The following is a 20,918-nucleotide window of genomic DNA, read 5'->3' as shown; positions in this document are numbered from 1 at the left end:
ATAGAGTTAACATCTTAGAATAAAACAGTTACCAAAAACCGATTTTTTTTGTATTTCCAAAGTTGTTAAGAAGTGATGAATGCGGTTTCCATTTCTCGACACATCTAAAGAACAAAAAAAGAAAAAGAAAATACCAACGAGAATTCTCAACGACCGCTATTCTGACACTAATATCCCAAAATTTATTTCATGTTACCAAAATTTTCGAAATATGTGCTATTGTAACAAAAATACCCTTCGCCTACCACCAAAAAAAAAAGAACCTAATTTTTGCCCACCGTGATACTAATATCCCTTCCCTATTATTTTTTATGTAGCTGATATTTCAAACTTGTATTATTGCAACAAAAGTTTGGTGTAATAGTAGTGCTCGGTAAGCATGCCGTTAGGGTAATTTTTTTTATGCGAAAGAATTTTGAAATGTCGATGTTACAGTAGGCATAATTAAGGAATTTTTTTTTTTTTTGTGGTATCAACAAAGATATACAAGACAGAAGAAGTATTAGCACTTAATAAATGAATTCCAGAGATGACCGCTACTGTTTATGAAGAAAGAAAGAGAAGGAAAAAAGAAGGCAATCCTCTCATGTCATTATCAAGATAAAGATATGTTGAAAAGGAATGTCATCAAACAGAAGTTAAACTACTTCTTCTTGCATGGTTGTAAATTAGCTGTCAAATTCTTCTTTTATTCCACTAAAAGAAGTATATAATCAGCAACATATCAATGTCATCCTTGTCAATATTTGATAAAAAAAATATTAAAGAAAGAAAAGTTGTAAAAAATATAATAAATAAATAAATGGTTGTCTACTGATTTATACTAACTTCAGCTTCAGGACCCTTATATTAATCTCCTCCTTAACACATCTCTCTTCCCTTCCTCCTCTCTGTCTCTCTCTCCCTCTCTTTTCAACACCTGCTTTTTCTCTCTCCGCGTGTCTGTTTTCTCTTGCTGCAGAGTAGCTTCGCCCGTTCAACGCTTCTGGCCCTTGAACTGCTCAAATCTTCGCATCGTTTTCGTAAAGTTTTCGTCTTTACAGCTCTCAAGCTGACGAATTTGTATTAAAAGACAAGAACCCGTTTTTAAGAGAGCCAGAGAGGGGGCAGTGAGGCTGCTGACTGTGAGTTTTGAGTCCGTGTTGAGTTGAGTTCCATGCGCTTTCTGGGTTCATCAAAAACAGCACTCTTCTTGAAGTCTGAAGCTGTTTTCACTCTCTCTTCAAGCCAGAATTCCTTGGAATTGAGTAAAGACTGTATCTTGATGGTGCAGTTTTAAGAGGGGGGGATTTTCTGCTCACCTTAGAATGCGGAGTACCGGTTCTTGGTAAGTTCTTGAAATGTCTAGCAATAAGTTCTGTTTGTGCTACTGGCTGTTGCTTCTTCGATCACGGAGTTGTGAGCTTGTTGAATCGAGGAGAAGAAAAAAGGGAGTTGTTCACTTTCTCATGTTCCTCTGTCAATTGGCCCAAAGAAAAGCTGCAAAATAGTTTGACCTTGGAAATGGAGGAGATTGCGCTTCTTTACGATAGTCGCTTTTCTTGACTTTTGATGCTGTTGTTTGCCGCTTGTATCCTAACCCTGAAGCTTAAAATATTGTTTGTGCCCTGTTTTTAAAATGCTCTACTTATGCCATGTTGAGTGGTTGCAGAAGATGAAAAAATGCTTCAGACGCATGGAATAAGCTTGGTGATCTAGAAACATCAGATGGTTTAAATAATTCGAGTATTGTCCACTTTCTGTTACACCGTCGCAATGCATCTTTCGGTTGCTCTATTTGCTGATGCAAATCCATCTAATCACCAGGGAGGCATTATTTTATCAAAGCTTTTATGTTCACGGGTGATCTTGAGCATGATATTGAAGACTCGACTAGCTTTTGCGTAGATGATTGGTGGTTTTTGCATTTATTTAAAGCACCCTTGTCTGTTTGTATGGTTACTGATATTTAATTGTTGATGACATGGTGCCGAATAGATTTTTAAAAAATATTGTTTAGGTAAACCTATTTTTATCAGGTTGTGGAGGATGGACCGGTGGATTGTCTTCTAGGAAAAACAATGGACATACTCTAGAAAATGATATCATTGTCCATGCTTTTATCAATTTATTTATTGTTTGCATGGTGTCGTGTGCAGTTTATACAATCCATGATTATTCAATGCAGCAAGAATGCCTTTTAAAATACTCCATTGGGTTTTGAGTTTTTGTACTCTAGCTTGGCTTTATGATAGGAACAATCCTATTGGATGGTCAACCGCAATTTCATATTTTGGATGTGTTGTCTCTGCATTTTGTCAACCGCGTTGATGTCATGCTTGAGTGTAGTAGGGAACAATCCTTTTTGTGGTGTTGCCTGATAATATTGGATGAAGTGGATGAACCTCACATAAAAAGAGGTACTTGAGCTTCCCAATGTCCTTTAGAAGCATAGTGCATAGAACTTGTTAAAAGCCAGATTTAGGCACTTCGGTAACTTTTTTTTTACTTCTTTACTTAACCAGGACAAACTGTTTTTGTTAGAACTTAGAACTTCACGGGTTACGTGTTAGAGAATGACGTGACTCTTCCGAACCGCTGATGTGAATAACTATGATCTTCAAATAAAATTGCAATTTAGGCTGGAAATAGATGCAGAGTGAATGCTTGAGATGCATCTGAAACATAGGGAAAACTTGTCAGTAGTCACAAGGACATCCAAATTAACATCTGCCCTGAATTGGTAGGATATACAATGGCTTCCATAATTTGATGAAAGAAAAGCGACGACCAGTTTTCAAAATCACAATCTCTGCTTCAAGATATCTCCCTTTTTATGGTTCCTGTTACATATGAGCAATAATGTCTCGTTTCCTTGTTGAAATAATATATTTTTCATAAAAAGCTGTACTTTGTGGATTCTTGTCATGTTATGTTGAGATGCTTATAGACAATTTCGTGCTTTGTATCAGGGAGAGAAAAGGTTAAGGGAAAAGATGATGGAACAAAAAAGGAGTCCTTGCAGTGTTGACCACAGTACTATCACCTCCCTTATACCCAAGCGTCACAAGGGTGGTTTATCCATGTCAAACAAGGTTTCTTCATTCTCTCCCTCCCCTCCTTAGATTCCATTAAGAGTAGCGTTTGCAATCTTCTAATGTATGTCAGGCCAACAAAAGAAAAATTCTAATGGATTGGTTACTATTTGGAATGTTTTGGTTCCTTGATTTATTATACTTGTAAGAAGATAAATTTGCATTCCAAACACTTTCAGTCATCTAGTTGTAATTCATGGAGTCGTTGCACCACCTGTTTTTTTTCACTGGTCATATGATGAAATGGATGAACGATCCTGACTCTGCCTCTTTATCTTTCTTATCTTCTCCTTCTGCTAATAGGAAAGGAAGGAGAAGCTCGGAGAAAAGATTGTTCAACTGCAACAGCTCGTTTCACCATATGGGAAGGTACATTAATAAACTGATACGAATATGATTATATCCCCTTATTTTCATGTTTTTACACCTAGCGTGTTAGTTATGTTGTCAATTTAAGATCAATAAGCTGGTGCCTATGCTGTTGGCGTCTATGTCACCACTGGTAATGATTTTTTTTTTTTCCTTTAATGATCTTATTTCAGACAGATACAGCTTCAGTTCTGTTGGAGGCGTCTGAATACATACAATTCCTCCATGAGCAAGTTAAGGTTCGGCCTTCTCTGGCTACATATGCGCATTGCAAATGAGTAGAATTCTATTAGAGTAGATGCATATTCTGCTTATGCGGGTATAGGGTCAATTTGACAGGTTCTTTGAAGACCCTAATCTCAATAAGTTCTTTTAGCTTTTTTGGCTGAATTTTTAATCTTGAGCATAATGTTTTGGCTTTCTAGGTATTGAGCGCTCCATACCTTCAAACTATGCCAGCAACTACGACGCAGGTTAGTGAACCATGAGGGACTCTGGGAAGACAGCATTTAGTTCATGGATTTTCTCCTTTAGCCAATTTCTTATTTTTAGTGTGCGAGATAAAACACCTCGTGTCGACATTGATGTTCTGTACTGAAGCAATAAATGCGATTGATATACAACTAGTTTCATGCATATCGTTTCTTTTGCTTCTTGGGATGTTTCTATGGTTCCCTGAAACATGAATTGCTGCAAAATCGAAACTGTTTGGGTTACCAATTTTGGGGGTTATTGCATCTTCTCCACGTTATCTTACTTGACCACAAATTTAAGGAAATAGAGGTTGCTTTATAAATTTTGCCCATCATCCCTCAAAAACCAGTGAGAGGGGCTCTCATGGCTTACCTCTACCATCAAATGATGGTTCAAATTTTTTGGGATTGGACATTCATATGTGAATTTTTGTCAGATGTTGTCGCGTTACTTTGATCCTTTGAGAAATATTAATAGTCTGAATTTGTTTTCCTTCTTCCACAGGAAGCGGAGCCGTACAGCCTGCGAAACAGAGGTCTGTGCCTTGTCCCAATCTCATGCACTGCTGGATTTGCTGGCACAAACGGCGCGGACATATGGGCTCCGATTAAAACTACTTCCCCAAGACTCGAAAAGTCGATCTCGCATTTCCAGTGAAGCCTCATCCTTCAGCTAATGTAAACATGATCACGCAAGGGGCGTGGGTGTGGCGCTGCCTCTCCATTTTGGTATTGGCCACCTGATTTCTCAGTAGCATCAGTCATTCTGCTTTTTATATATTGTATACTTGGAAAAAGCTTGAGCAGCATATCCTGGTAAGAAATGATGATAGTAATGTCTATGAAAAGTTCTGCATATGTAATCGCTTCCTTGATCATGTTGCTTCGAACCTCGTAATCCAAGTTGCATCTCAAATTGGTTCCAGGATGAGAGCTTAGTTTGAAACCCGGCACAAGCCAAATGAAAGAAGAAAAAACTTCACATTCTGTCTATCAACTTGATCTATTGGTTTCTGGTGTAGTATCAAAGTAGTGATTGGTGTTTTTAGGACTCCCTTAAATGTGGAGCAAATGTCGGAACTACACGTGAGAGAGAATGGTAAACGGCAAAAGGAGTTGTAGTTTTCGAGCAGGACGTGCAAGTGTTTGACTCGCCCGAAGTCATACAATTCAGTCCTTTCCTGACTACCAAGTTAATATCATGCTTGGTTGACTTTAATGGATTTTTAAAATCATATTGTTAGATGTGGAATTTTGTTTAAAAGAAAAGTGTCTTTGGGCACTTGGTGAAGTAACTAAATGAGAAAGATTCGATCTTCAGAATGCGCATATCAACTAATATTTCGGCATTAGATAAAAAGATTCGATCTTCAGAATGCGCATATCAAATAATATTTCGGCATTAGATAATATTTGCATTAGCACTCTCTTATTCTGACCCGTAGTGTCATATTATTAACCCGTAGTACCATATATTTTCGGCTAACCTTATCAAATCCAAAGATTTAATGGACGGTTCGACTATTCACATCGGAATGTTTGTTTGTGCCTCAGCGCCCTAATCATAAGCATTTGTGATTTGAGGTTGCAAATTCAGCATCTACGCCATCTCAAATTGGGAATAAGCTTGTCATGGTTGATCCAAATGTGTTTGAACATGCCAATCTAATGCCCATCGGTCATATTGCACAAGTTCTCAGATCCAAAAGCGTTTATCTTGATGTACGAATTACAAGATACGTGATGTGGTAAGGGGTCACCCGCAAAGAAATTCCTCGATAAAACACATGGGGCAGACAAAGCTCCCGTGAATATTAAGTTCAATGAGTAGACACGGCAATTTGGAAGTTAAATGTCAAGAAAGTGGTGCTTTTAGCATAGACCTTTGAAGACCTTATCGGAAGAGAACTTTGCGCATGAGAGAGAGCGAGCGAACTGTGACCTGTGCTTCATGAAATTGTACTGTGATGAATGCTGCCCACGCAGAGACATTGACTATGGCAGACGCCCAAAACACTTTAAACTACTCTAATGTATACATTCTGTAAGATTGTAGATCTTGAAGACACACTGTGTTTTTGTGATCTTCTGTACACTCGTGCAACCGTTGAGGATTGGAGAAGAATATCTTACCATAAAGTTACTCTTTTCTGTCATTTAAGGACAGCAACATGCGAACAAGACGAACCGTTCTCATCCCAAACCGTCTTTCCTTTGTAATCGCCTTTAATGGCTGGTAAGTATCTTGCACCTTGACTTGACAGGTGATATGACGAATTACACACAACATACACCTCTGGCTCTCCACCACAAAGAGACAGGGTGAAGTGACGTGGCGTTGAACATCAAAGTTTACATCGGCTTTGGGGAAAAAAAAGAGGCAAAACTGTTTCTATTAATCTCATGATACAAGTACAGACTGAACGGCATGCAGGTTCAGACATTGTGCAATACTAGCTGCTGCGTTCGGTCGCGGCGGCAGATGAAGCACTCTCATCGGTCTTGCCAGCTGAAGCATTTGCCTTGAGACAGGAGGTGGCCACATCTAACATTAATTCTAACTCTTTCTTGTACTGCATTAGCGATCATAACATGCGTTGGAAGATGATACCAAAAAAATAATGGCGGGGAAAAGAAGATGTAATGCTTTAAGCAAAAAATGCACCAACCTCATTGATAGCCCCCGACTTGATTTTGGATTGCATTACACACCATTTCTTAAAATGGGCACCTGCAGAATTGCGACTTCTGTAAGTTATCACAGCACAATCTTTTTAAGTTCTATCAAGCAAGAAAAAGGAACATCACAACTACGTAGTTGGATTTCTTTGCATGGGATTTCAGGATCACTGGTCGCAAGCTGGAATCAGAAAGTAGAAGGCAAGGTAACCTATCTACATACAGTGAGTCCAAACTGGTTGACTGCAACAAGTGGACATCGAAATCAGCACAATCAAATATTCTCCGGACAGCTGCATTCGCCGCTATTTATGTATGTCCGATGTTCCCTTAATGGATTAACACATACCGGCATTATCAAAGACAATTCATCTAGCAACAACGGATCTAATGTTTTCAAGCATAATGAGAATGCAATTGGGAACTAAAGAAGGACCAAGCATATTTGTGTGGTGATAAATTCCACCAACCATAATGTTGATAATGGGTTGAAATCATAACCGTTGCCATTAAATTTTCTAGTTCTCCTCAATCTAAGTACACGTGCTCTTGGTACTTCATTCACGTTTATTTGGTTTCCTCCGCTTTCATTAAACATCTGGACAACTATCAGCCATTTATTCCATCACAGATATCTGAGCTTGGTATGCATGTTGGTTGGGATGAAAGAGGCATCGGAAATAAAATCATGTCAAATACCCATATGAGGACCCCATTTTTCATCTCCATAACCTTTACCTATCACCTCTCTCCCTTCATCCATCCATCTTTTTCTCCAGATATGTAAGGCTGAGTACGATCTCAATCATTTCCTTTTCCGCAAACAAACGCTGTATCAGTTGCTATTTACCATCTTGCAAACCAGTCAAACCTGCAGGTTCGTCTTCCAAACCAAAAAGCTCTAAAATTTCCCAGCATTCTAAACATGCCCAATGTTTGTAGTTAACAAAAAGCTAACCAATGAGATCACAGACTTGCCCTGAAGATTGACCTGGACAGAAATTAGTGCTGACCAATGTACCTATGGTGGCTCATCTCAACAATCCTCTAAATTTCACACATTACATGTGGAATGAGTTTGCCGGTCAATTACGTATATCGGTTATTAACAAATGAATTAACCACATTGTCAACTGGTATGAGGCAAATGTAAAACTCTTTTGTGTATCTCGTGTGGCATGAGCAACAATGACCCATCTAGGTGAGTGCTCCAGATCAGTTCATCACAACTTGAGTTAAGAAGTGACTGACGAATGATGGATCCGAAGGAACATACCAACTTTAATTTCGAAGGTACATGAGCTTTCATCATTAGTCTCCAAATGCCACCGGCAGTGAACCTGAGATGGCAACATCATTTCAGCACAACAAATTATGTGGAATGTAGAAATATAGATGACAGCCTTAAGCAAAATGTGCATGCTGCATGTTGGCATGTAAAAGACATTCAACAAAAACTAAGAAAGAGAGACTACAATAGCAAATTATTAAGGATAGTCATGTGATGGATGTAAATTGTCTCTGTGCGCTGGTGTGCACATGAGAGAGAGAGAGAGAGAGAGAGAGAGAGAGAGAGAGGACAACATGAGATGAACCATCCACAAAATAGAATCGATAATACCAGCATGTCCCCTCTCAACAACTGCTCTACCTATATAAACCGTATCTCATTTTCTTTTCGTGTGCCCATCCTATTGTCTTTGATCATTTCTGGAACCCTTAATCATTCAACTGCCTTAACCAATAAGATTTATCTGTGTGCAAATTCTGACGAAAAAGAAGATTTAAGTAATTAGTTTTGAGCACTTTTATCAGAGTAAAAGAGCTTTATGTAGCCGTATAGAAGTGGTGCGAGTTGCGTCATCCAACCTGCACATAGAATGAACGTGAAAATAACTAACATTGTCAAAAGTTGTCCATTGGTCCTATTACTAGTGCGCCTCAAAGAGGCCCTTGCCATCTCCAAAGTAATTGGCATTTACTAATTGCATTATGATACTTCGAGGACTCTCCAAAAGGTATGGTGGAAAGTTACCATGAACCACCGGAAAAATGCGATAAGCTGATTGACATCACAGTTAACAATAAAAAGCATGAAAAACCAAGATTCATGTAACTCTAAAAAATGTTGATATCACTTATATGCTAAAACTTAATCAAATAGATCATACTTTCTAACAGAAACTAAAGATGAAAACAAAAATAACATATAAAACCTCAAAGTAGGATCCAAAAGGAACATCATGTGCCTGCTGGACAGTCTCGAACACCTACAAGGAGGAGAAACATTCACTCAACCATAGTAGATTTAGAACCCTACGGAGACGCAGAAAAGAACAGAAGGGTAAAACCAAAATCCAACAGAGGCTACAGAATGTCGGCCAAAAACAAAAGGAGGGGCTATAGAACAGCTCTGCAATGCAGGCTAACATGTAGTGAATAAAGAGAACATTGACGAGTATCAAGTAAGAAGCTAAGGCAAGCAGGCATACCAGAGTTTTCTTATCTGGTGATAAAACAGCATGCTGATACTCTGTCATGGCCGTGTCAGGTGGGCACATTGGACTGGTACAAAGGGTTCTAAAGGTAATCTCCCTCACTTGACCATCATATTCGTCAGCAGCATGCCATTGCCCCATCTGGAAATTACATAAGAAAAAGAGCATGAAATATAAATTAACAAAGTTGATATGTCTTGCTGGGTAAAAATAGGGTTCTGCAATATTAGGAGAGAAACTGTGATGCCAATAGCCATCTACTCAAAACAAACCCCCGCTTAGCAACCAGAAAACCCTAGCAGACATTAGTTTCACCTGTAAGATTCGTGTCTATGAACAAGAAAAAAACAAGATACTCTGTTATTTTGTAATAAACTAAGCAACATGTTTTAATATCAAGTAAAATGAAATCTGGCATAACCTTGCATGTCTGCAATAAAGGAGAGTCCCACCACCATTTAAACTAAAGTAAGAACGTGACATGAAAAGATGACTCTTCAGAATGCTAAAGAGATGCACCCTTCAAACATGGACAGGCAATAACACAGATGAGGTAAACCAAGCCTCGTCAAAACAGGAATACTCCTACCAGAGCAGACAGGCTACAAATACAGACTTCCATACTGAGTAGAAGCCATGGATCTACTGAAGACCAACACGCTATTTAAATTTAAGCCGGTCATCATGAGCTCACAGAAAAAGGACAGCCTTGTAATCAAACCCAGTGGGAGGGCTATGCTTACACAAGGGCCGAACAACGGTCTCGTATCATTATTAATTAGCTTCTAAATCGAATGGAAGTTCATAAACGCATATTCGAAGCTCCTTGATCAGAACAAAAGATCAGAAAAGGTTTATGATGAACCCATGACTTAAAGGAAGCATGAAGTTACTGAAATAAAGAGCAAGCAAAAGGCCATGCAATTGGGTGAACATAAAGTTTCTTTCTTTTTTCTTTTTTAATTTCCATCCTAACTTTCATTATTCTGGGCATGCACATATAGTTTAATCTACTTCACCGATGAAGCATCCACTAACTATTAGTCCATTCAATCAATGCCTTAAAACCCTCAACACTATCCCCTATGATTTACGAGCCCCTGACAATGCATTTCCTGATAGAGTCCTTATGTTAATATACCATAAGTAGCAAGAAACATTTGAGGCACAGAGTCAGAGATTAATTCGAGTTTTAACTGCGTCAGCCATCCAATCTATGAAAAATCTATCAACTAAACCATATTTGTCCAACAAAAAGGAAACAAACTCGACTTGAGTTAGAAATTCAAGCTCGAGCAATTCATATGGAACTTAATTATAAATACTATTAAAATAAAATTTACAAGTTGCTTGATTTTTTGAACCCCTTAATGAGCTTCTGTGCCATCTTATCTCATATATATAGATGCAATTTAACTATGAACAAGGAACGCAGATGTACTAATGAAGTGCCAATGGCAATGGTAACTAATGAGAATAACAGCTACCAAACAAGGCATATTCTGTTGCCTCATCATATGCATTATTCCAAGTATGATTACTATAACCTAAGTAGCAACTTACAACAAGATTAGTATCCTTCCTTGCTGAACGGTACTCGTTTGTAAACTTCGAATCATCACTCAAAAGCAGATTAAAGAATTTTTCTGCTGAGCAAGGGAACACGTCCTGAGAGAAAAATCAGTTAGAATATGTTCACAATATAAATATAGAAATTGAACTTCAGTGTCAAAGGAATAAAGATCACTTTGTATATCCCAACTAAGACTTCTTCTTTAATGAAAGGTTGAAGTTTTCCATTCTTGGATACACTATCTTCAGGAGTCTTGGGAGACCTTCTACTACCTCTCACAGAGCTACTATGAGCTCGTAATGCTGACTCAACCATTTCCTGTAAGCCAGAAAGGATCAATGTCAGAACACGTCATCTACTTTTCACATTAAGGAGCACATTTAGAAGGATGAGAAATCGAAAACTTCAACCCATCTGCTAAAAGCCTAAAACCAAGACAAAGGGAAAATTCTAGATACCATGTACTAGAGATTTATCAATAGAAACCATTCTCAAATCATTTTCAGAGATTCATGATAACAGATTATACATGAATTCCAAAAGTAGAAGCCCACAAAGGTGTAAAGATAAAAAGTTCTCTCCCTTATAACAAGAGAATGTTAGCATCCAAAGCATTTAACAGTATAATGTAGTGCCAGCAAGCACAATTTACTTCCCAATCACAGAAACTATAGGTTCCGACAAAACAGAAACTATAGGCAGGTCCTTCATGTAGGCTGATGCAGCCATCGACAACTTATGCTAAAAACAAATCTAAAAATTATAGTGACTTTCACTCATTTCAGAGGACAATATTAATTCAAATCAAGAGTAACTCCTGGTTATGCGAAAGTAGCACAAAGACTCCATCATTGTCCAACACAAAAGTAAGGGTGTTGAGGGCAAAGATAAACAAGTTCAAGCAGGGAAATAAAGCCCTTAATTTATATGAGATCGAATATTCATTTGAGTCCTCACACATAATCAGCACCTGTCCCAGTAAGCACAGCAGAAAACATGAACTTAAACCACAGGGGTGCGTGTGTGAGCAGATGGGTGGAGAGAGAGAGGGAGAGAGATTGGAGGTGTCTTTTCCCTTTAGGTGAGGGTTGGGGAGGTCCTAAGGAATAAATTTCAGCAAAGTAAGAGAAGAGACCTTCTTTTCAGCTTCCAACATTGCATGGAAGTTGCTTAATGCCCGCTGTAAAGCTCTCAATGCATGGTTCCTGTTCCAAAACGATGCGAACTTATATCTAACTCTACCTGAAAATGTAAAGAAAAAAACAAGATCACATAGAATCTATTATAACCATTTGAAAACAGACCCTTGATGGAGTGTCGCTTGTCAAGCAATTCTTCTAAGGTAAATCCACACACATACATTCACCAATCGAATATTCAACCGACACACATTCATCCCTGAAAAGGAAAAATTATTCAAAGGTAGAAACTTTTCGCCTGATATCTGGACATCTATCACTCAAGACATCCCTGGTGATAACTAAAGCTGCTCTTTTCCATGGACAAAATAAATTGTCACATTCTGTATATGGTGAGAAGTCACATTATCCAATCGATAAAACAAGGGTCCTAACATGAAAGCCAAGCCTAGAGCACTATTATGTTTGCAGATGATGCACTCTTACAACATTGAGACATATGCTTGCTAGAAAAATGTCTCTCTTCATTACTTACCGAAAAAAACTGAGCAAAAGCAACAAATCACATGCAGTCTCTCACATAGATTTATATTCTTAACCGTAAGTAGTTTTTTCAGGTTGGAACTGAGTTTAAATGGACTTAGACATTCCAAGTCCAGAGAACAGGTGTAGATTTAAACAATATCTAAACTGGAAAACATTAAAGAGTTCTCCTGAGACACTTGCTAAAACTCGTTAAATATGCTTCAGAAATCGAAACTTTCCCGATTAACACGTGTAATTTTCTGGTTATGAGTGCTTCTTCAACTACCACAGTATCTCAATCAGTTTTCTTACTATTTACAGCTATCTCAACTGGTGCACTTTAGACCCAAAAAAAAAATGGTGCCTTAAGGGCATTTGTAATAAGACTAGTTTAAAATTTCATATATATTCAGAAACCAAAATGAGGTCAATAAACAGATAGCCCAACCTAAACCACATAGAAAACTTTTGCTCCCCATAAAGAAACCGAACAGCAATGACTTTTGTTTCAATTTTTTTCACATTAGCATTGAAGGAAAGAAACAAAAAAGCTACAAATGTTCAGATTGATTCATCAGTTTTCCCTTTTAGCATCTGCTTTGCATTGGTCAAACAAGACAAGTTCCCCTCCAAGTAATAAAAGACAGTTCATCAATAACAACAGAACCAAATTCTTTTCACACGATGGCCAGCTATATAGACTTAATTAACCACTTAATTAACCAACGCATCTCACTGGTTTGCTAACTAGTTTCCTAGATAATTGGATCTCTAGACATACCATCAGGACTTCCCAAAGGAGGTACACCATGTCCACCCGCACCCATGCGGAGAATAATCGTTATAGCAGGGTTGATGAATGCATGCTGGCTCCTTTTTATCTGAATCAACCAGATTTTTTAGGCATATAAGCTCAACAACCAGGCAAGGAAACATGATATAGATGGAAAGAACATACCTCGTCAATATCTTGAAATGGTATAACCACCTGCATTGCAAACAAAAACAAAGGGAGAGTTGGAGACTTGGTAAGGACAATGCGATAGAAAAAGATGTAAAAGAATTGGCAAATAAATGGATAGATAAAACCATGAACTAGACTAAGACAACAAGTCCTACCCCGAGCCAAAGTGAAACCATATTGAAGGTGATGGGTTGTCAGATTTTCAGATGATGATTTGCTAAAGGATAATTACTTTCATTTCATGCAAAACAAAAGTTTATTTCGTGGACTGAAACCCCCCCCCCTTCTTTCCGTCCCTCCCCTCGAGATCTCAATCACATGTACCGACTGGCATCCCTACCCCCCCCCCTCCCTCTCTCTCTCTCTCGATCTCGATCACATGTACTGACTGGCATTTGCGCATGGACACACATCCATTATACACCCATGCACCCACCATGCTCTCATGCTCAACCACAGGATACATCAACAACTACTACTGGGCATATCACAATGAAATAAAATGGTAAAATGAAGTCAACCACCATATCTCAAACCTTAACCCTTTCCCCATGACTAAGTAAAACAGCACCTGAAAAATAACAACTTCGAAAATATCTTTCGATGCAGGTAAAATCAAATTCTCAAATAAAAACACGAGATCAAAAACTTGCCTTCATTTGCTTTGAAAAGACATTAGAGTGAAAGCAAATGTGCCATGCTGAAACATACATTCGACCATGATATAAGAATGATCTCTCAAGGGCGCATGAATAACTATGGTCAACCATCTGAAAAACACAAAGCATAAGGCCACCAGCTGAAATTAACTGACAAGTACTTAGTGAAAAACCAGATCAAATACAATAACGTATGCTGGTTAAAAATAAAACCGAATAAGAAACAAAAATTGATGAAAATTTAATGCACTCACTTCATCTGGAAGGAGATTAAATATTGTTTGCAATGCCCCAGGCTTCTGGTGAACCACTGTTGGTCCTTGCTTATCTATGGATTTTCTCCTATATCCATTTACGACCCTGAGACAGAGATTCAGTGGAACAATCCAACACAAAAATGAAAAAAGGAAGGGTTCCATGAGACCTCATCCATCCAAAAGTAATAAGCAACAAGAATTGCTCGAAAAAAAATGCAACTACTAACTTTTTAGAATAAATTCAATGATAAGTTACAAGAAGGTCAGTTCATCACACTTTAGTTTGCAAAACCACTTCAGCACTTATTGATGTAAGACGGCATAACAAGAATGATACAGCTTCAAGTGTTTATCTGCTCATATCATGTGTCCATGCAATCTTCAAAGCTCGTTGGATTTTCATTTCCATATAGTAAGCCTTTAGCATCCTTTGATAAAATCAATGAAACTTCAAGTTTAAAGATGCTAATTAAAGATAACTTGTAATCAGTTTGCGTGCCCTAGTGTAGAATTAGATATGTAATCCTGCCAAAGTTTCACTGTGACAATTATTTATTATGCTCCCTTTTGTTTGTTTTAACAAAATGCCATGAAAGAGGATATTCTTTAAAGATACTGACCAGTTTATCACAACTTTTAATGGCTAAGGATCACGTATGGAAAGCCAAAATAAAACATTACGCAGTAAAAACATCCAAATCTAACCCCCATTTCAAGGATCAAAAACTCCAAAATCCGCATCTGGATAACGCATCCAACTTTTGGCAATTTTTCCATCACCAAATGTCCATGTACACCATTCACCATCCACATTTGATGTTTACAGCACACCTTTCTGCCCTAATCTATATCTCACAAATGTAGTTGCATTATTTGGAGATCAAATGCTAATGCTAAGCCATGTTTGAAAACGGAGGGGATGTATGCCGGTAAAACTTGAAAATCCCTGGACCATGATGTATTGACCTCCTGGTTTCTTTTCTAGGAAATGGTAACTTTTTCCCTTGTTCTCACATAACCATCTCTTCATCTCCACTCCTTTCCTTTCCTTCTTCTCAAACAACATTGTGAGAGACTTTCTTGACCTCCACTTTCCTTTCAACCTTTTTCGTTTCTTCAACTTTCTTCGTTTCTTGAGGAAGTACAGAAGAACAGAGTAGGAACATTCACAGAATCATTCCGATCAAAATCTTTCAAACGAATATAAAAGAAACACTTCATCCAAAAAAAGAGAGGAGAGAATGATATTTCATTTCTGTTTCGCATGTGGAGATAACCTTAGTCATATATAGTCATATACATACAACAAAAAATGCACATAATTGACTAAATAGGGGCAATTATAAAGCCAATAAAGATGATGCTACCTTGTCGCATTTACAGGTAACTTTGTTGTTTTAATATGAAGACAAACCTGACAAGTAAATACAGCATTAATAAAGCCATGAAAAGTGTATCCACAATATATTCAGAATCAGCAACCTAGTTTTCAAACATGAATTACCTGCCCCGATGGGCTATCCAGAGTATACCATACAGCGCCAGTTTGACCTTCACTTTCAACTGGAACAGTCACTGAACCAAGAACAGTACTTTTCCAAATTATATCCCAATCATATATGGTCACATTAATCTGCCACGCATATAGGGAAAAGTTATCGGTCTCGTTTACCAAAAAGGAAGATACTATAACAATGCCAAAATAAAGTATCAATATAAAAAACTTCCAGCTGTTCAAAAAATTAATGCGAAAAACAACATAAGCTCAAAAAGATAAAGCTTGTTCCAGAAAAAAAAAATCAAAGAAGCTGAGATTGCATCTGCACGTCACAAAGATATCGAAAATAGAAAGTGACCGGTGCATTGCTACTAAAAAGAAAACTTTCAAATAATAATGGAAGTGTCAAAGTCACTTACCTATAGGGAAAAAGAAAGAACATAATTGTCAAAGAAATTGTAAGAAAATTGCATATCGAGTTATTGAATAATCACACTTATTCAACATGTAAACCTAAAATTTCATGAACTTTGACTGTTATTGATTTATTTAAGACTTAAGCAAAAGATCACGTATCACTCCTAAGTGAATCACGGTACAACACAATTGAAAAAGTCTGGACAAAGATATAAAAAATTTATAGCCAGACAAGCCTCTTTTGCAGCAAGTTCACATCACTAAAAATTTACCAGAGAATATTCGGTGTTATTTCCTCTACAGTTGAATAATCTTAACTGCTTACAACTTCTGGACATAAGGAATGTCAATAATTAGTTACCTCAACAGGAAGCTCATCTACAGAAAAATTGAACTCTTCTCCCCACATGGGATTCCTAGAACCAGGCACCATTGAGCTGCAGCGAGAACTAATTTTAATCAGAAAACTGAGTGTAAAATTCATTCAAAGGAAAAAGAGAGAATCATTATAAAAGGATATTACAGCGCAACCTCTTAAACCCATGAATACATGAAAAACATACATCTCATAAATTATCCCTTCCCAAGGTTAGGGACCGTAAACTAAAAATGTAAATTTTGCCCTTCAATTGTCGCCGGCTATAAGTTGGGGTACAGATTCCTATCCTGAGGTCACACATATATGTGTGTAGAGAGAGAGGGAGTGGATTAATTGACTAATTACTATACAAATCTCCATGATAGATTAGTGCATTAAGTAATCCCTACATTTTTTCTCACATAAATAGATCGTATATGACCAATTTTCCTTCCATAACTAGTCACGTGCTAGCACGTGGTCTGATATGTGAGAAAACTTGGGCTGGAGTCTTCGCCATCGACACATGACCAGCGGCCCCTGCAATACCACGACCACCAGAGCAACTTGCATCTTTGTCTGTTTTAAATTGCCAAGTACTTCCGAAAAAACGCGAATTTGACTCATCTGTTCGGCCAAATCAGTCAGCTAATGCACCCTTAGCCAAATCAGTTCCAACCAAGGAAAGACTACCATCAGGATGGGGCAACAAGTCTGAATAAAAGGTGTGGGTATTGTGTATATACATTATCTTCGCATTTTTCCAGTTACAATTGAGTGATCTTCATTATCAGTTCTACAATACATATTCTCGAACCTTAGAAAATCTATGAGGCCAGTGAAGATTTATTTACTGGACAGCTGCATAGGTAACATCAAATCAAATAACCTGAATCGCTTTTCTGTACCACAGGTTATGATAGCATATGGATCTGAAGTGCCATTCAGATTTGCACCAATAAGATTTTTAGCAGCTAACAATTCCACCTGAAAAGGAACATAGGCACAAACCACCTTATTGTGGGAAATGACCTTTCTAAACCCCAAAAGAGTAATTACATTGTACATATTTCCGCACAAGCTTTCTGAAATACATAGGTAAGACATGAATAATACCTTAATTACATAGGCAGAGTTGCTTTGAGAATCTCCCTTCGAATGAGCCATCTACAAAATAAAGGCGGAACTGCATGTCAAATAAGTAGAAAATTACTAGAAGGGTTGAATACTCAGCAAGAACACTAACATAAGAGCCGAAAAAGTGTAAAAGACGATAACAATTGCTCGTAACTTGTAAAACATCTATCGCTTTCTCTTTTAAGCATCCTTCAAGTTACACATATTTATACTGGATCACCAATAACCTGAAACATCGCAACAAAATGCTATAATCATTATCAGGTATATGCTTAAATGTTGTATCAGCCAGTCCTTTTAAATCACCCTAGACAATTACTGCAAAATATAAAACTCTCTGAAATTTCAAATGCAAACGCTAAATAAGGGAGTCATTTTTCCTAAAAAGAACCAAAGACACATCCGGAGGTGAATAATTAAGAGAAACAACGACTCCTGATAATGAGTCGGATCTCACTTTTATCTAATCTTCGTTGTTCTCTAAATTGACAAATTGTGAGTATTATGTCTCACAAGGTTCACATCACCAAAATGCAAGTAACAGGGGAAAACTTTAAAAACATCAGCAGTCCTGCCATTTAACAGCTTGCTGCCCTTTGACCAAAAAAATAAAAGAATAACTTGCTGCCCGTTCAATCAGGCGTTTGAGATCCCCTGTTCTACTTTCCATTCCATAAGGAACTCTGAAACAGTAGACTACAGCAGATTAAATACGATCAGAGAAGTGGCACCTAGGTTTGCAGGCCAAATGTTCTCAGGTTCAAATTCCAAAATTTATCTCCATTCACTTTCAATAGCCACTGAGTATACAATTGCGATGAAGTGAGACACGGAAAAGTCCGCCATAAACGTGGAATATGGAATTACGGACTAAACTTCCATTATTATCGTCTGGCACTGAAAAGCGAACTTGTCCCAGAAACTTTTGTTAATGGTCCAAAAGAATTTACTTTACAAGAAACATTTCCCACAGACAAACAAAGCTCGTCCCCCAATACCAAAGATGACGACAACCAAAGGGAATTACTAATTCTAACGCGGGAGCCTCATAATAAACAAATTCGAGCTCGATCATGACCATGATCAGACAATTACCAACTCCAAACATCGAACTAAGAGAAAAATATAGAGAGAGAATGAGAGAGCGCGCGTCAATGAAATCATCGCACCTTGCCATTTTCATCACCAGAATTGGCCGAATTGTCGACGAGCGAGCGATCCGGGTCGGAACCGCCAGATGTGAAGAACCAGTACGCCAACGTCACGAACACCGAGGTGGCTACCGTGACCTTGATCTCCCACCATGAGGGTATCAAAATCTCCAGAATCGCAGTCTCGATCACCATGATCGCCGCAACAACAACAGCTCCGGATAGAGAAAGCACGAGCACCTGCGCGAAACTACCCGCACATCTTCGCCGTCTCAATTTCCCGGAAGCAATCGGGAAGGAAGACCGATTGAGGTTTGGGGGGGTTTTAGGGTTTGGTTATTGACGATCAAACCAAGCGATCGCGGACATGGCAGCATTTGAAAGACGGAGAGAGCGAGCGAGCCACGGAGAGAGAGAGTCAAAATTGGAGCGGGAGAGAAAGACAAACGAGGAATTTTATGACCGATTTGCCCCTCGCTATGGCCGGCGATTATACCTCGCGCGTCGTGTGCCTGTGTCGTTGACGAGGGTAGATCGGGAAACAAAATTACATTCCGTCGATATTTTTTAGGTAAGTGTGAATTAAAATGGCAATCGATTGAGCACAAAACCTTTTTTTTTTTTTATAATTTTGATCAAAGCAGGTTTATGTTCAATTAATTGACCAATACGGTCTATTATACGACTATACTATTATAGTCAAATTATTTTCAAAAATCTAGATCATTAAAAAAAAAGGGTCTCCTTCTTTTATTACAAGGACAATTTAACATCCTTCGCAAAAGAGGATACGAATATTGATGTTGTGTCATGTGGTACGACACTTGTGTATAGAAGAAAATCACGGCGCGACAACATCTACCAATAACGATACATCATGTATAGTGTTAGCCACATCTAAGTGCAGCCACATTTAATTATCGTGATGAAGCAATTAATATCTTTTAGCCCCAAGCCTCGAGGTACGAATCCTACCAAATGCCATTACGGTAATAAAAAAAAAAAAAATCAATCGAATAGATAAGTATGAGCATTTGTTCCTACCTAGCTAAAATTTAAGGTAGGTGTTAATTTCATATTTTGTAAAGGATTTTAGATAAATAAATCTTATTTAGTCAATCTCTTTGGTTAATCAAAAGACTAATATCATCCAAACAGATTCTTTTATTTGACTTCAAAGGTTAAACCCACATTATTTTTTATATTTATTGGCCTAGATAAAAACGAATGCATTTTTCTCGATACATTCTAAAGCAAATTCGAAAGGGTTTCAAAAGACGCCATTTGGGTTTTGGACATTACCCCCGAGGATTTATTTTTTTATTTTATTTTTTCGAATTCAAATAAAAATTAAAGTTACAATGAGATTTTATGAATATCGACTTTTGACCTTTTCCACCATTAAAGCATCTCGATGGACTTTCTAGATAAGCTAGTCTATCATGTATTTTGAGTATTTCATCTGAGACAATTCATTTGTCTAGTCAATTTGAAAGAAAAAATTATCCAAAAAGTCCTAAATTTTACAATTTTTGACAATCCAGTCCCCAATTTTTTAATTTTTTCAATCGAGTCATAAACCTTCTTGCATTTCGCCAATTGAGTCGGTTCGGTCATTTTTTGCCGGAAATTGCTGACATGGGACCTCCGGCACTAACGTAGATGACTTTTAATAATTTTTTTCAAAAATTTTATTATTTTTTGAAAAAATTATTTTCCTTTTTTTTTCTTTGCTTTTTTCTGTGCTTTTTTCTTTGCTAGCGACCCTCGCTCACTCGTGGCCGACGGAGCCGCAAAGCTCCTCATCAGAACCGGGCGAGGGCTAGCTCACCGCATCCTGCGAGCCCGTGAAGGTCCTCGCCCATGGCTGATGAGGCCATGATGGCCTCGCCCAAGACTTTCACGGACGGCGAGGGTCGTCGGTAGAGAAAAACAGAAACATGAAAATAAAAATAGGAAAACAATAACAAACTTCAGCGCCAACCGTGCCATTTAGGGTAGCCGGCATCCACGTCAACGATTTCAACCTAAAATTGACCGAATGGACTCAATTAACATAATATGAAAATGTTTATGATTAAATTGACAAAAAGTACAAAAGATTTAAGACTATTCAGATAAATTTCCCCAATTTGAAAGTATTTATT

At 37.9% G+C, this 20,918-nt stretch overlaps 2 protein-coding genes across 3 annotated transcripts; one reads left to right on the top strand and one right to left on the bottom strand.

Annotated features, from left to right (window-relative positions):
• Window positions 1-890: 890 nt before the first annotated feature.
• On the top strand, window positions 891-4,791 carry LOC115739155 (transcription factor bHLH153-like). Of its 2 annotated transcripts, none has more exons than XM_048270972.1 (6): window positions 891-1,327; window positions 2,952-3,074; window positions 3,378-3,443; window positions 3,617-3,676; window positions 3,869-3,916; window positions 4,422-4,791. In XM_048270972.1, exons 2-6 carry the CDS (start codon window positions 2,976-2,978, stop codon window positions 4,572-4,574), a joined length of 426 nt encoding a protein of 141 aa, XP_048126929.1. In that variant the 5' UTR covers window positions 891-1,327; window positions 2,952-2,975; the 3' UTR covers window positions 4,575-4,791. The 2 variants fall into 2 exon arrangements, with proteins under 2 accessions (XP_048126929.1, XP_030527978.1); XM_030672118.2 differs by having other exon boundaries at window positions 895-1,327; window positions 3,617-3,682.
• Window positions 4,792-5,907: 1,116 nt separating this feature from the next.
• Window positions 5,908-19,219, bottom strand: LOC115739150 (BAG-associated GRAM protein 1). The gene is made up of 18 exons (XM_030672110.2): window positions 18,790-19,219; window positions 17,600-17,650; window positions 17,373-17,470; window positions 16,487-16,562; window positions 15,715-15,843; window positions 15,578-15,624; window positions 14,208-14,313; window positions 13,948-14,064; window positions 13,289-13,318; window positions 13,112-13,211; window positions 11,802-11,908; window positions 10,841-10,984; window positions 10,657-10,761; window positions 9,088-9,234; window positions 8,812-8,865; window positions 7,872-7,935; window positions 6,586-6,647; window positions 5,908-6,489 (listed from the first exon to the last, which is right to left on the bottom strand). Exons 1-18 carry the CDS (start codon window positions 18,964-18,966, stop codon window positions 6,370-6,372), a joined length of 1,734 nt encoding a protein of 577 aa, XP_030527970.2. The 5' UTR covers window positions 18,967-19,219; the 3' UTR covers window positions 5,908-6,369.
• Window positions 19,220-20,918: the final 1,699 nt, after the last annotated feature.

Source organism: Rhodamnia argentea, chromosome 10 (assembly GCF_020921035.1).
Source record: "Rhodamnia argentea isolate NSW1041297 chromosome 10, ASM2092103v1, whole genome shotgun sequence".
In the NCBI taxonomy this organism is placed as follows: Eukaryota; Viridiplantae; Streptophyta; class Magnoliopsida; order Myrtales; family Myrtaceae; genus Rhodamnia; species Rhodamnia argentea.
Note: the sequence above shows the minus strand (reverse complement) of the source record. Positions and strands in the feature narration are given on the sequence as shown.

Coding starts and splice junctions, on each gene's coding strand:
- LOC115739155 (XM_030672118.2), top strand. CDS start 2,976: ATGATGGAACAAAAAAGGAGTCCTTGCAGTGTTGACCACAGTACTATC. Junction 3,444..3,616: donor TCGTTTCACCATATGGGAAG/GTACATTAATAA, acceptor ATCTTATTTCAG/ACAGATACAGCTTCAGTTCT. Junction 3,917..4,421: donor TGCCAGCAACTACGACGCAG/GTTAGTGAACCA, acceptor CTTCTTCCACAG/GAAGCGGAGCCGTACAGCCT.
- LOC115739150 (XM_030672110.2), bottom strand. CDS start 18,966: ATGGTGATCGAGACTGCGATTCTGGAGATTTTGATACCCTCATGGTGG. Junction 14,314..15,577: donor TTACCTGTAAATGCGACAAG/GTAGCATCATCT, acceptor TCTCTGTCTCAG/GGTCGTAAATGGATATAGGA. Junction 9,235..10,656: donor GGAAGGATACTAATCTTGTT/GTAAGTTGCTAC, acceptor TGTAATTTCCAG/ATGGGGCAATGGCATGCTGC.